The sequence below is a fragment of the Equus quagga genome, chromosome 16 (genome assembly GCF_021613505.1).
Source record: "Equus quagga isolate Etosha38 chromosome 16, UCLA_HA_Equagga_1.0, whole genome shotgun sequence".
Taxonomy (NCBI): Eukaryota; Metazoa; Chordata; class Mammalia; order Perissodactyla; family Equidae; genus Equus; species Equus quagga.
The window spans coordinates 29851445-29866466 of NC_060282.1; the positions used below are offsets into that span (position 1 = coordinate 29851445).

Below are 15022 nucleotides of genomic sequence, written 5' to 3' on the forward strand. Positions count from 1 at the left end.
GATACAAAAAGCCATGGTTAACCACAAAGGAAAAGGCACACAAATTAGAATAAATAAAAAATATTTATTAGAATAAAATAATGTTTTAAATGTTTCCCTTAACAAGATACTAAAACAAAACACAAGTGATACACTGGGAGAAGACATGTGCAAAGGATGGGTAAACATAATAAATAATACACAGCTACAAGTCTAAAGACAAAAAAGACAATCCCATAAATAGATAAAGGGTGTTAAGCAATTTGCAGAAGAAATAAGTTAAATGTCCCAGAAACATACTAGAAGATGCTCACATGCATTACTAATCAGGGAACAGACAAATTAAAACAAGAATAACTTCTTTCACCCATCAGTTGACCAAAATTAGGAAGCTGATACATCAAGTATCGGCAAGGATGTGGGAATACAGTGCTCTTATGCTGCTCTAAGTACAGCCACTTTGGAGAGCAATTTGGTCATCTAATAAACTGAAGACACACATACTCAATTATTATCCAGCAATCCCACATCTGGGAACACACCCTAAAGGAGCTCTGGCATGTATACAACAGGAGATTTGTACAACAAAGCCCAGTACACAGTCACGTGTGAAAACAAAAAATTGTAAACAATCTAAATGTCCATCAATAGAGGAACAATAAATTGATGTATTCATGAAGTATTTTAAAGTGATGAGTTAGATATGCATAAAACCATATAAATATTTCTCAAAATGAATGCTGAATGACAAAAGTTGCAAATGATATTTACATTGTAATATCTCATTCCCTTGTAAACTTACAAAAAAAGTGGCAAAATTACCATATGCGTGTGTTATATACGAAAGGTATTAAAAATGGCATGAAAGAATACACATAAAATTAATTATTGTGGGCCGGCCCAGTGGCACAGTGGTTAAGTGCGCACGTTCCGATTCGTCAGCCCGGGGTTTGCAGGTTCGGATTCCGGGTGCGGACATGGCACCACTGAGCACGCCATGCTGTAGTAGGCGTCCCACATACAAAGTAGAGGAAGATGGGCACAGATGTTAGCTCAGGGCCAGTCTTCCTCAGCAAAAGAGGAGGATTGGCAGCAGTTAGCTCAGGGCTAATCTTCCTCAAAAAAAAAAAAAATTAATTATTGTGATTGCCTCTGGGGAGGTTTTTAGGGACTAAGATCAGGAATGGTGCTTAAAGAGGACTTGAGCTGTTCTTATAATATTTACTTTATTAAATTGATGATTGGAAATAAATATAACAAAATGTTAACTGCTGTTAATTTTCAGTGAAGGGAATATGGGGGTTTTTAACAACATTATTTATACTTAGCTTTTCATTATTTGTAAATTTATCAAATTGTGGCAAAAGGCAATTCAGGTTGCTAATTATTTTGAGTAAAAAATAAGTTTTTCAGAAAGTCATATAAAAGTGAAAATTCATTACAAAACACAAGGATGGATGCAAAAATAAGGAGACCAAAGGACTGTAATTAAATTAATGTTCGTTAAGTCCTTAATTCTTAAGAGCTTTGACCCCATGTAACATGAATTATCCCAAAGTTGATATCATTACCGTAAAAAAAGTCTGAGGAGTATATTCTTTCAAAAAATATGCACTATTTTCAAAATTTCTTTTTTTCTTTTTGCTGATATATCAATAGCAGGTGAATTTTCATACTAACCACCAAGACTAAATATGTGATTATAATATCTGACCTTATCTTTCTGACTGAAATAAGCCCCTCCTTACACTCCTTAGTCTTACTGTTTATTTCAGTCCTTGGGAGTTCAGACATGAAGAGTAATCACATGTTTTAAAGCAACAACATGCTATGAAGATATGGCATAATGTGTCCCCTGTAGACTGAGTCCTTAACAATAATTTTTTTTATCACTTTTTCTCAAATCTAGGACTTAATTATTTCCTTTTACTAGGCCACAGCTGTCTTAATAGCCTTTGGTACTAAATCCCCTAGAAGACGTGGTCTCATGTGATTAAAGGTTCCTTTTAATACCCTAGCTAGCGGAGTTGAGCAAAAATGCCTCAATTATCGGAGTGAAATTTTAGAGACTCATTCTAACTTGGTGAAACTGGAGAAGTAGAAGACTAGTGAGTTCGACTTCAACAGCAATTATTTTTTCCAAAATAATAACTCATGCTCCTTCCATAGCTTTCTGATCTGATTTTTTCCCACTATGTAGAACTGTCTGCATGACGCTGTTGGTGAAACTAGCATATATATTAAAAAAATCATGATCAGAGTTTACATTTTTGCTAGTTGTCTTCCACCTCATACTCCAAGTTGAAAAGCAAAAGGTTACCTTGAGAAGGGCTTGTGGCCGAGACTAGGGGAGTAGTCATGAGATCCCATGTGAAGCCACAGTCCCCTGAACATTTAGCTGGAATTCCATTGACATAGACTTGAACCTGCAAAGAAAGAGAGAGAGAGAGAGCAGGGGGGACGTGGCTGAGGAGAATATGCATAGGATTTAGAACAGGGGATGGAATTTTGTTTGGTTGCTTGTTGGTTTACAAAAATTAGTTTATTCTATTTATACTTCTTTTGCTTTGACATTTCATTCATTCATTCACTCATTCATTCATTTGGCAAACGTACCCATTATGTATCAGGCACAGTTATAAATGGTAGAATATAGGAATACAACATTAAGCAAACAGATGACACCCCTACTGGCACTCAGTTTGTATTCTTGTGGGCATGGGACATGGAGTTGCATAAGACTATAAAATTTAAAGAAAAAGTAAGTGCCTATTATGCCATTGTGATGATTAGTGCTATGATGGAAAATAAAGGTTATTCTTGGGAAAGTCACCTAAACTTACACTTTAATTCCCTTATCATTAAAGCATTAACATTAATATTACTTCGCAGAGTTACCATAAAAAATAAATGAAAGAATATATTTTCAAATTCTAACAAGCAGTAGCAGAACTTAAAAGTCTATTCTTTTCTCATAAGGGAGATAACTTTCCCAAAAGTCATAAAATAATATTACTGAGTTTATCAACTGTTAACACAGATATTTACATAAAAATAAAGATGTCATCCCTCCTGTTTTATGGGCCTTTAATGTATTACAAACTAGTTATACATTTAAAATTATATTAAACATCACGAGGAAAGTTTCAAAAATACCTGCGGCTGTTGGTTGGGTGTACGAAGCAGGTCTCCAATTATGCGTCGTCTGAATAAACCACCTTCCTTTATCCTCATTACTGTCATGTTAGCCTTTTCTCCAATAATGTTGGAATCATTAACCTATTTTCACGCAAAATTATTTTACTAGAAAAGCTATGATAAATATGATCACACTAGTTTTTATTTTTAAGGTTAAGCATAGTTGAAAGTGAATAAAAGCCCAAGGATGAAAGAAAAATTCAAAACCATTTTAGTCACATTTTTTGCAAAAGGAACCTCTTCAAAAATGACCATAATCTACCCAAGAAAAAAAATGCTAAAATCATTGCATTATCGTATATTCCATCAATTACAACTTGAATTAAATGCCTAAAGTTAACTTGAATTTTTAGAATAAAATATGTCTTAAGGAAAATGAATTTACTAAGTTTGATTTTCTCAAAATGTTCTATGCTTTTTCTGAATATGACCTCTTTGATAAATGACTGTTGAATAATTGAAAAATTGAGTCCTCTTTCCACCTGAAAGCCAACTTTTCTCCTTTAGCATTTTTCAGCTCTGACTACCCTGGTTTTTCATCCGCTCGTGGAATTATATTTTCTGCCAATGGAAAAAATGAAACTAAATCAAATCAATATGCACAACTTGGTCATTCCAAATCCCTCTGCCAATATGGTACCCTTCTAATGTATACAGCGGTTGGCAAAGAGATAGGAGTCTCCATGCTGGGCCTTGTGTGAGCCAAAGTGATGAGGAGCAGAAATGATGAATAAGCAGAGGAGACTGGTCAGAAAAGAGAGAAGGCAGTAGATGCACAGACACCAGCAGAAATGTCAAGAGGAAGACCAGTCACCAGAGCTGTCTCTGGTGAGGAATTTTCTAATTCTGATTCCAGGCCACGTGTTTTCTTAAAATAGCTCCCACATCTTTATGACTGTAACTATTTTGCACATCCATACAGCCTATATACAGTATATCTTATTCTATCTTTATGTCCATTTTTTTGGCCTCCTCTCTCCCCTCCCCCTCCTCTTTTTTTCCCAAAATGGTTCCCAATAAGCAGAGTCTGTATTTTTTCCACTATATGTCATGGACATCTTTCCAGGTGAATATATGTGGATCTACACGTGGCTGCATGATATTCACGCTACAGTTGTGTCATTTTAACAACCGTTCTTCTACCGATGGGGATTAAGGTTTCTAGGTTTTTACTATTACAAGTAATGCTGCAGTGACTACCTTTGTGCCTATATAATTTCATGTTTGTATTATTTCAGTAGTATAGAGTTATATAGTTGAGATTGCTGACTCATAGGTTTCTATATTTAGACACTAAATTACCCTCAAAAAAGGTTATATTAATTTACTTTCTGACAGCCCATGAGAGAGACTGTTTCCTCACACTCTGATCATCACTAGAAAGCATCTTCTTTTTAATGTTTGACGATCTGAGCCCCCAGTCTCTTCTAGACTCCTCTCCTTCACATACTCTGGGCCTGACTCCTCTCTCCTGCTCCCTTCCACGCTCTAATTAAGAAAAGGTAATTAGATGAGAGCTTAAGTTGGTTTGACTCCCTTATGAACTTGAAAAGATCGTCTTTAAAACCAGAAAAGCATCCAGGGCCCCAGAATACAGCCCTAGAATACAGTGGCAGAATGTTAGACAGTGAGGCTGATTATGCTTGGCCCCCCCCTTAACATATGCTCAGATTTAGTTCTGAGACTGGTTCTGCCTATGCTCCTCCTGCCCCTGTTCTAATATACACATTCCTGGACTTTTTCTATAGCGGATAGGGATTAAAGTACCAACAGCTATTCTCCATGAAAGAGAACATTTGGTCAACATACTGTAGAACAATCTTCTTCTCCTCAATTTCCTTTTTTAAGATGTTTATAGTCTACAGTTTGCATTTTTAAAATATATACACAGTCTCCAATTCTTTTTGGAATGAGGCAGAGTGCACGCAACACATAGAAGAAAATGGAAACCAAGCCAAATAAGGGAACCTGTAGAAGATTCTGCTTTCCACATGTGCTTCTCCACTTGATGCTCCATGAGTATCCAGCACAGGTTCCCTCTCGTGTAACTGAGATTTGTCCCACTTCTTCCAGACTCTGCAGAGCAAACTGTAAATCTGCAGCTGACACAGCAGCGGGGAGACCTGCACTCACAGAAGGATGGCAAAGAGGGACAGCAGAAGTCAACAATTCACAAATCAATTTCATCCTTGGAATACATGAAATATGTATTATATACTATCACTTGTAAACCAACTGTCCTCCTCAAATATAGCAAGAATGAAATCTGCATCTTAAGTATGCTGAGAATTTATATATTTCTTGGAAACAAAAATTACAAGAGTAATATAGCTCAGACTATAAATTGGCTCAAATTCTTTTTTTTAAAATGTAAATTAACTTTATAGATTACCTGTAAGGCACAGATAGAAAAGAGAAACAAACTTTGGGAATGTAACCTGGTATACATGGCATGGCAAGTGAAGAAAACGTTAAAATGTCATTTGTTCTGGATAATTTGGCTTAACATAACTGCCATAACCTCAACTACATAAATTATGTAGAGAAATCATATTTGAAGGAAATACACCAAAATGTTTATTTTGTTTGTCTAGATCAGCACTGTCCAATTGATTATATACCAATGTTCTGAACCTTTTCCATGTACCTTTGAGAATATGTCCATAAGCTTGAATGTCAAAGCTGCCACTTAGAGGTGGAGATGCTGCTTGAATTCTTTGAATACGAATCTTTGACTCCCCTGGCCAATTATTTCCTCTGTAAACAGACTGATTCTCTGTCTCATTTGTGATTATCTAATTTCCAAAACAAATATTGATAAAATGATTAAACATAACAATGGCTAACATGATTTTCATTTCACCATGGTACAAGCGTGTGACATGACATAAATGAGCCTTAGGTATTCAAGATTCTTCAGAACCCTAAGAAGAGTCACATAAATCAACACAGGCCATACCTATATAGACGCAATAATGAGGCCAAAGTCAACTCAGTCATCTGTGCAGCAATCAGCTAGAACCACAGTAATACCTCATTAATTCAGAGTGTACTCTCCACCGCTCAAGGAGCAAATATTTATTGAGCAAGCATTCTGTTCAAGGTACAGTGCTAATCACTGCGGGGAGGCCAAGAAACATGAGATGTCGTCTTGGCTATCAAAAAACTCAAAACCTCTTTGGATAAATAACATGGGGACTTTAAAATTTAACTAGCAATATAAGGAAGTAAATGATCAGTACAATGATTGATCCAGACTCAGGAAATATCTGTCTAATGTTGAGTGCCAATCAGTTGACAAAAGCAACACGTGCTATAAAAATTCATAGATTGTAACTCTAATAGTGAAAATAATATTCTCCAGCTTCTGATCCCTCACGGTTGTTACTTAATCTTGTGGAATTTAAAATTATAAGTCCCATTGCCCACAGAAATGAGTAAACATAAGTGTTAAAAGACATATGCAAGAATGTTCATAGCAACTTTTCTCATAATAGCCCTAAAATGGAAATAATGCAAAAGATAAATTATGGTATATTCACACCGTGGAACACTGTACTGCAAAGAAAAAGAATGAACTACAGCTACATGCAACACATGAATCTCACAATATCGAATAAAAAAAGCTAGATGCAAAAGAGTACATACTGTATTATTCATTGATTTGAAGACTGAAAACAAGCAAAACTGATTAATGCTGGTAGAAGTCAAAAAAGTGGTTATCTAGGGGTGAGGAGTAAGTAATCTAATGATAAGGAGAAGGCACAAGGAAGCCTCTAGGGAGCTAATGATTTTCTTTATCTTGATCTGAGTAGTGATTACATGAGTGCATTTACTTTGTAAAACTTCCCAGAGTTCAGTAAAGTTACAAGACATAAAATCAACATACAAAAACGAATCATATTTCTATATACAAATAACAAGCATGTGGAAACCAAAATTTACTCAAGATTATTTACAATTGCTTCAAAGAAAATACTTACATATAATACTTACATATAAATCTAACAAAACATGTACTGGATCTCACCTGAAAATTGCAAAATGCTGATGAAAGTAATCAAAGAAGACCTAAATATGCTGATAAAAGAAAGCAAAGAAGACCTAAATAAATGGAGAGACATACCGTATTCATGGATTGGAAGACTCAACATGATAAAGGTGTCTCAATTCTCTCCAAAACAATCTATAGATTTAATGCAATTCTTATCAAAATATCAGCAAGATTTGTGTAGACATAAACAAGCTTATTCCAAAATTTATATGAAAATACACAGGACCTGGAATGGCTAAAACAACTTTTCACAAGAATAATAAAGTAAGAGGAATCACTCTACCCAATGTTAAGGCTTACTATCTAGTTACAGTAATCAAGAGATTGGTATTGATATTGGTGGAAGGATTGACACGCAGAGTAAAGGAACAGAGTAAAGCATCCGGAAATATATCTACACAAATATGCCAACTGATTTTTGACAAAGGTGCAAAAGCAATTTAGTGGAGGAAGGATACCTTCTGAATAAATGATGCTGGAGCAATTAGAGCCATAAGCAAACAAATGAACTTCAACCTAAAACTTCACATCTTATAGAAAAAAATCAACTCAAAATGGATCATGCTCTTAAATGTAAAATGTACAGCTATAAAACCTTCAGAAAAAACATAGAAAAATATTCAGGACTTAGAGTTAAGTGAAGAGTTCTTAGACCTAAAAACAAAAGCACCATTCATTAAAGGAAAAAAATTGATAAATTGGATCTCATCAAAATGAAAAACTTTTGCTCTGTGAAAGACCTTATGAATAAGATGAAAAAGCAAGGTACAGACTGAGAGAAAATATCTGACATAGGACTTATATCTAGAATATATAAAGAACTTTAAAAACTCAACAATAAGAAAACGCAATTAGAAAATGGGCAAAAGACACAAAGACACATTTCATAGAAGAGGATATATGAGTGTTCAACATCTTTAACCACTAGGGAAAACAAATTAACACCAAAATGAGCTATCAGTGCATATACTATCAGAATGGCTAAAATAAAAAATAGTGGTAATGCCGATGCTGGCAAATTTGTGCAGAAAACGAATTGCTCATACATTGCTGGTGGGAACGTAAAATGGCACAGCCACTTTGGAAAAGAATATAGTAGTTTCTTACAGAACTATACATGTGCTTACCATATGACCCCATAATTGCACTGTTGGGCAGTTAACCTGAGAAAATGGAAATTTGTCACAGGAAAATGTTCATAGCAGCTTTATTCATACTAGCCAAAAGCTGGAAACAGCTCAAACGTCCTTCAATGAGTAGGTGGTTAAATAAACTGGTGCATCCATACCATTTAATACTACTCAGCAATCAAAATGAACAAACTATTGATATACACAACTCAAGGGAATCATGCTCAGTGAAAAAAGCCAATCTCAAAAGGCTACATACTGGTACAATCATATAAGGTCTGATTCCATTTACATAATGTTGTTGAAGATGTAGAAATGGACTAGTGATTGCCAGATATAAGGGACCACGAGAGGGAGGCAGCTGCAATATAAAAGGGTGGCACGAGGGATCCTTGTGATGGAACTGTTCTGTAGTGTTCAGATGAATCTATGCATGTGATAAAACTGTATAGAAGTGCACATATTCACACATACACACAAATAAAACAAAAGGATGTAGAACTGGTACATTCAATGTCAATTCCAGCTTGTTCTGTTAAGCTATTGGGGAAAAATGGGTGAAGGGTAAAGGGATATTTCTGTATTATTTCTTACAACTGCATATGGATCTACAATTATCTCAAAGTTACAGTTTTTAAAACAATTCATTGATCTGCACATTTAACATACGTGCACATTACTGCATGTATCTTTCATCTGAATTTTTTCTAAAATGGTCACAAAAGTATATGTTCCATATTCTCCAATTTAACCAGGGGTAAATAACTAACGTTCGATGATACAATTACCAGTTTTAATGAGGAATCTTGAAAAATGGGCGGCTATTCACACAGACGCTTTGACAACACAAAGCCCTGACTTAGTTATTACATTTTGTTAAAGAGCTAAGAGGAAAAGACTGAACAGTATTTATAAGACATTCATCTTGAATATATTAAGATTAAAACATCAGGCCAAAATAGGGTAAAGGCAATTTCTGTGGAATACTTATAGTTTTTCAGTATTTTTAATCATAAAATCATTTAGCTAGAAAATGTTCTTTCTGAGACTGCAGCTACAATATTTATTTATTATTTAAGCCTTAGTCTTTAGATTAATATACTTGTTTTTGGTTTGTTGTAGAAAATTATTATTTTTGTTGGATATTAAATTTTAAAACATTCAGCATATTTGTAATATTTAATACTGATCTTATAAATAAGCAGTCAAAAAATTGTTCAGATCCTTTTAGAATTATGGAAAACTATCTCTTTCCTCCCTGTAACAATTCTGATACAAGCAAAAAAAATGGTGTTTATGACAGAAACAACTTAAAAACATAATGAAGAATCTCAAATTTTCTTTCAATAATCTCTGTTAAAGGATCTTTATTGGAAGAGCCTACAACTGTTCTTTTTAAGTCAACATAGAAAATTCTATTTAAATCTGATTTCTCTGTTTTTCCTCACAGATATTTATCTTGAAGATTTTGTTTTAATGCTTAAAGTGAATTTTCAGGCTCAAGTTCAATGTCTCTAAATCTTCATTTGTCCTTAAAATACTGTCTTGTCCCATCAAAAGATATTTAATCTGCATGTCAGCTGTTTGTAAAAATTTAAAAGAAAGTTTTCTAGATAGAAGCTAATGCTCCCTAAGTTAAAAATAGTAACATGTAAAATTCAAGGCTTACCTCCCCAAAGCTCACAGCCATCATGGGTATGTTGTAACTGCAGTTATATGAAGTCATGGTGACAGAATATTGGTTAGTCATACTTGATCCATTCATTTTGGTCTGATTCACCTGAAAGTGCTTTAAAAATATTCCTTTATTTGCTAAAGCTGGAAGTCTTCTCTTTGGCATTTCTAAAGAACATAAAGTAAATGGGAAATAAAATCGTATAGTTTCTGCTGCTACAAAGAAACTCATCAAATCATATCCACATGTCATGGAATGAGCTGTTTAATTTTAGATAGAAGACCTTACGGCAAGTAGTTTGTGGCACTTAGTAAACTTTCATTTCTAACATAGAAAGCTTTAAAGTCTTTTGACATATGAGCGTCATCAAAGAAAATATTTAAAAGTCCCAAGCCCTGAGTTCCAGGTAGCCTTCTGTGAATTAGCTCTGTCTGCTCTAGGGTCCCTGAATGTGGTGCTCACTAGGTTGTGGGCTCCATGAGGGCAGGACCAGGATTGTGTTGTTCACTGCTTTTTGTTAAGTACCTAACACAGTGCCTGGCACACAGTAGGTGGTAATGAATGTTGTTTAACAAACTACAACATTTATCCCACCACAAATCAGCTGTCTTATACATGTGCCCCATTAATCACAACGTAGGTCTGGTGATAGTGGATTCAAAAGGAGTGACTCTAAAGTAGCAACATTTAATTTTTTACCAGCTGACTCATGACCTTGCACTTGAAAACAGTTCCAAGGAAAGGATTCCAAAACTCCCCTGAAAAATGTGAATACTTTTTAAGGTGACTGTTTGGAATTAGGTTGATTTTTTAAAGGTCACAGTTTAATTTTAAGTATTTTATTATCAAAGCTCATATGCATGTCTACTAACACGAATAGAAAAACAATGCTAAGACTACCAGAAATAAACTCTTCATTTATAGCATTGTTAGTTATTGCTATTAAATCCATTGAAAGATTCAACTCAATCTTGCTAAACAGATGTCAGTGACAATAGATACTTTTTAGGAATATATCTCTATCTTGGTAGTTGAGTTCTCAAAACCCCAACAAAGGACAATGAAAATGTTTGCCATGGTTTATATATCTGTGAACAGAATCCAGGATGATAAAAGCTTAATCTTGCTATACTGATAAAGTTTACATTGAGGATGCACTATTCTTAGAATAATCACCTTGCCCTATTCATTAGAATATTCATTAATATTCATTAAAAATAACATGATTTAAATAACAATATTATTGAGATAAAAGAATGACATAAATATTTAAAGATTAATGTTTCTATCTAAACTACAGAATAGAAATAATTTCTATGGTAAGATTTTAACACAAGATAGATTTAGAAGGTTTAAGTGGACATGAAATGATACAACATACCATCCCATGTTGAGATTGTAGCTGTCTGTCCAATGTATACAATATCCACATAGAAGGACTGTGATTCTGATGCTTTCTGTAAACTAATCCTCTGAAGAGAAAAACTTGTCCCAGTGTATTTGGTTTGTATGAGGTCCAGAAGGTCGATGCAAGTGTAGGTCCAGCTGAAATATGGTTGATTAATTAGGTGTATAGATCAGTCATAATGTTAATGTAAACAAATACACCATAAAAAGCATTAAAATCTTAAAGAATTTTTTTTCCACAAGAAGACCATAAAGCATACTTGCTAGCACAGAAAAGCAGCCATAACAAGGGACAGTAGGCAGAAACTGACATGGATAGTAAAAGATTTAATGTTGTGTATCAATACAGGTTTTCTTTTATTTGTAGCCTTGGCAGTAGCCATAGGAAGGTAAAACATCATTCTATAGCAACAGGTAAGGAAACTAAGGAGCATGCACGCTGGTGTAGAGCACACAAGCAAAACAAGATACAAGAATGAAGTGAACTATTTTAGTAAAAAATGTCAGGTACAGAACAATAAATTCAGTCCAATTACTAAGAAGCAAAACTGGAACTTAATATTACTTCCAAAAGAGCTCACTGGAGTGGCGCTGTCCATGATTCTGACACAAAAGGTGCTAAGTTATTTACAGATACAAATAGTAGCACAGTACCTTCTAAATATATAACTTAGATTCAGATTTTCCATTAGAGAATAACTGCATTGCAATCCCATAAATTACAATTAAGCAATTCAGCTACAGAAGTTTGCAATAAATAGATAAATACTGTCATTCAAATAACTAAATACAGTTTACCAATAATCTTTACATCAGCTACCACTGTAGTTATTATCTGACTAGCTTGTTTGGGTACCTACTGTTCTCATTTCCTTCATGGTTTGCAGACTCATCATGGGATCCACCCCCGGTGCATCAGAGCTTAGAGTGACCTATCAGTTTCAGAAAATTATATGCAACATGACATTAAGTTAAAGTGCTCTTTAAATTTAAATTTGCTTCGGGCTCTAAGTAGAATCCTACCACTAATGATATGATTCTGGAGTTTTAAAAACTACTACTTAGAAAATTTGGTATACTGAACAGGACCCTTTATGAGAGAAAAGGACATGACAGATGATATCAGAACTTAAGTGAACAGCACGCTGTGCCTTTGTAGTTAGATAATTCCACTTTCTAAAAGAAAATCAGACTTTACTTTTTGGATTTTGAAAACTTTATTTACAACTACAAACATCACTGTTTGGGGAAGGTTATAGAAAAATTCTTAGGAAAAAATGGCATTTTTGACTAACACTGTACTGAAAATAAACTAATGTTAACACGTCTACTTGATCAGCAAATCTAGAAAAACCCATTAGGAGCAGGAGAGTTTACTTTGCCTTGATGGGTAGTAGTTTTAACCAGAGAACCCTACTCTTTATTTACTTATTTTTTGGTGAGGGAGATTTGCCCTGAGCTAACATCTGTGCCAATCTTCCTCTATTTTGTATGTGGGGTGCCGCCACAGTGTGGCTTGACAAGTGGTATAGGTCCATGCCCAGGATCCAAACCTGTGAACCTGGGACACTGAAGCAGAGCACTCTGGACTTAACTACTATGCCATGGGGCTGGCCTCAAGAACCCTACTCTTTGTTAAATCATGATTTTCTTTTTAAAGGTCTTGTAGCATTTAGGGGAAAGGAATCCTATCAGTACCATCAAATATATTGCATATTCAAATTATCGCACAGCAGATAAATTGCAGGCTAAAAGGAAAGACCTATTCAGTGACATGGTAAGTGATGGTTTGACTAACATGGAAAAACTGGGATCTGTAAAGTTTTCCAAAATCCTGTTGCAGTGGAGGAGTAAAACACATGCAGGTGGTGGTCACTGAAACTAAAATTGTGATTCCACTGTTCAATTCGGGCATGCAGAGAATACTTATAGCAAAATACACGTTAAAATGTCCCTTCAAGAAGGACTTCTTGGGGGCCAGCCCTGTGGCCAGTGGTTAAGTTCACGAGCTCCACTTCAGCACCCCAGGCTTTCGCCGGTTCGAATCTTGGGGGCGGACATGGCACCGCTCATCAAGCCACGCTGAGGCAGTGTCCCACATACCAAAACTAGAAGGACCCACAACTAAGAATATATAACTATGTACCAGGGGGCTTTGGGGAGAAAAAGGAAAAATAAAATCTGTAAAAAAAAAAAAAAAAAGAACAACTTCTGCTTCATAATGGGAAGGATCACCTGTCACTGTTCCTGTGCCCCAATGAGCGCATCTTGTTTCCTCCTCATGGATCCCAGGGACCTAGCACCCCTGGAGCACCTCCTGGCCCTTGGCTTGGTTGTCGACGCACTTTACCCTTTTTCCCCAACCCATGGGTGATCCATCTAAAAAGTTTTTGTTAAAACCTTAAACAAGTAAATTTCCCCTTCCAGTACAATATATTTCTATGAATTTTGGAGTATATACCTTTTTAAAGGTATGGAATGCAAGCTGGTCCCTGCATTTTGAAAACGGTATTGGGATGATGTACAAAACAGGAAGCATGAAATTGCAGAGCTGGGAAGCAGCTTCTTCATCCAGAATCTTCATCTGGGAACAAATTCCTCCATCAAGACTGCTCTTTCTTCCCATCTAATTATTCTAATGTCCGTTATCATCGCTTGTGTTTTTATTTCCTGTCTTTATTTTGTTTTTTTGACGGTTAGCATTTGGTTCTATTTCTAACTTTGGGTTATTTTCTCTCCCCTCTCATTTAAGTAGTTAAAAGGAGGAGTTATCAGAATCCCATCCCTATGATGGGAATAGAATAGTGCTTTCTACATATTACAAAGTGATGGCAATTTAAGTGATATCTATAAAAGTATGATGCAAATTATACAGATCTATACAATACAGAGAAGATTTTTATGTAGCTATGACAGAAAAAAAACCCACAAAAGAAACATCTTAGAAATCTTTTGAAAATATAGAAATTATACCATGATTGTTTTTATGACATAAACTTTATGTGAAAGAAAAACCTAAAATTGTGGAGAGGAAATGTTCAATATCTTTCTTGGGGTGATGCTTACATGACTGTATACATTTGTCAATCTCACTGAGCTATGCACTTAGAGTGAATTATGACTTTATATAAAATACACTTCAATAAGCATAACTTTAAATGTTATGAGGAATACTTTTTTATGTTTGTTTGTTTTTGAGGAAGATTAACCCTGAGCTAAAATCTGCTGCCACTCCTCCTCTTTTTTGCTGAGGAAGACTGGCCCTGAGCTAACATCTGTGCCCATCTTCCTCTACTTTATATGTGGGACACCTGCCACAACCTGGCTTGCCAATCCGTGCCATGTTCACACCCGGGATCTGAACCTGCGAACCCAGTGCTACTGAAGCAGAACATGCAGACTTAACTGCTGTGCCACAGGGCTGGCCCCTGGGGAATAGTTTTTAATATACAAAAGTTGTGCGTGTATGTGTCTTCGTTATTACTTCTATTGTGTGTGAAATTTTACATGTATTATATATGGAAGTGCAAAGTCAGGATTGACAAATTTCAGAAGATACAATAATTACTAAAAACCAAA

At 35.2% G+C, this 15022-nt stretch overlaps 1 protein-coding gene across 1 annotated transcript in view; it reads right to left on the reverse strand.

The window, feature by feature from the left end:
* Positions 1–15022, reverse strand: part of PKHD1L1 (PKHD1 like 1) — a 150669-nt gene that overhangs the window by 92303 nt on the left and 43344 nt on the right. Inside the window, exons 22-27 of the mRNA XM_046642192.1 lie at positions 11418–11581; positions 10031–10203; positions 5825–5972; positions 5146–5300; positions 3136–3258; positions 2300–2405 (exon numbers count right to left, since the gene is read on the reverse strand). Coding sequence (XP_046498148.1) covers positions 2300–2405; positions 3136–3258; positions 5146–5300; positions 5825–5972; positions 10031–10203; positions 11418–11581 — 869 coding nt within the window. The remainder of the gene's footprint in view (positions 1–2299; positions 2406–3135; positions 3259–5145; positions 5301–5824; positions 5973–10030; positions 10204–11417; positions 11582–15022) is intronic.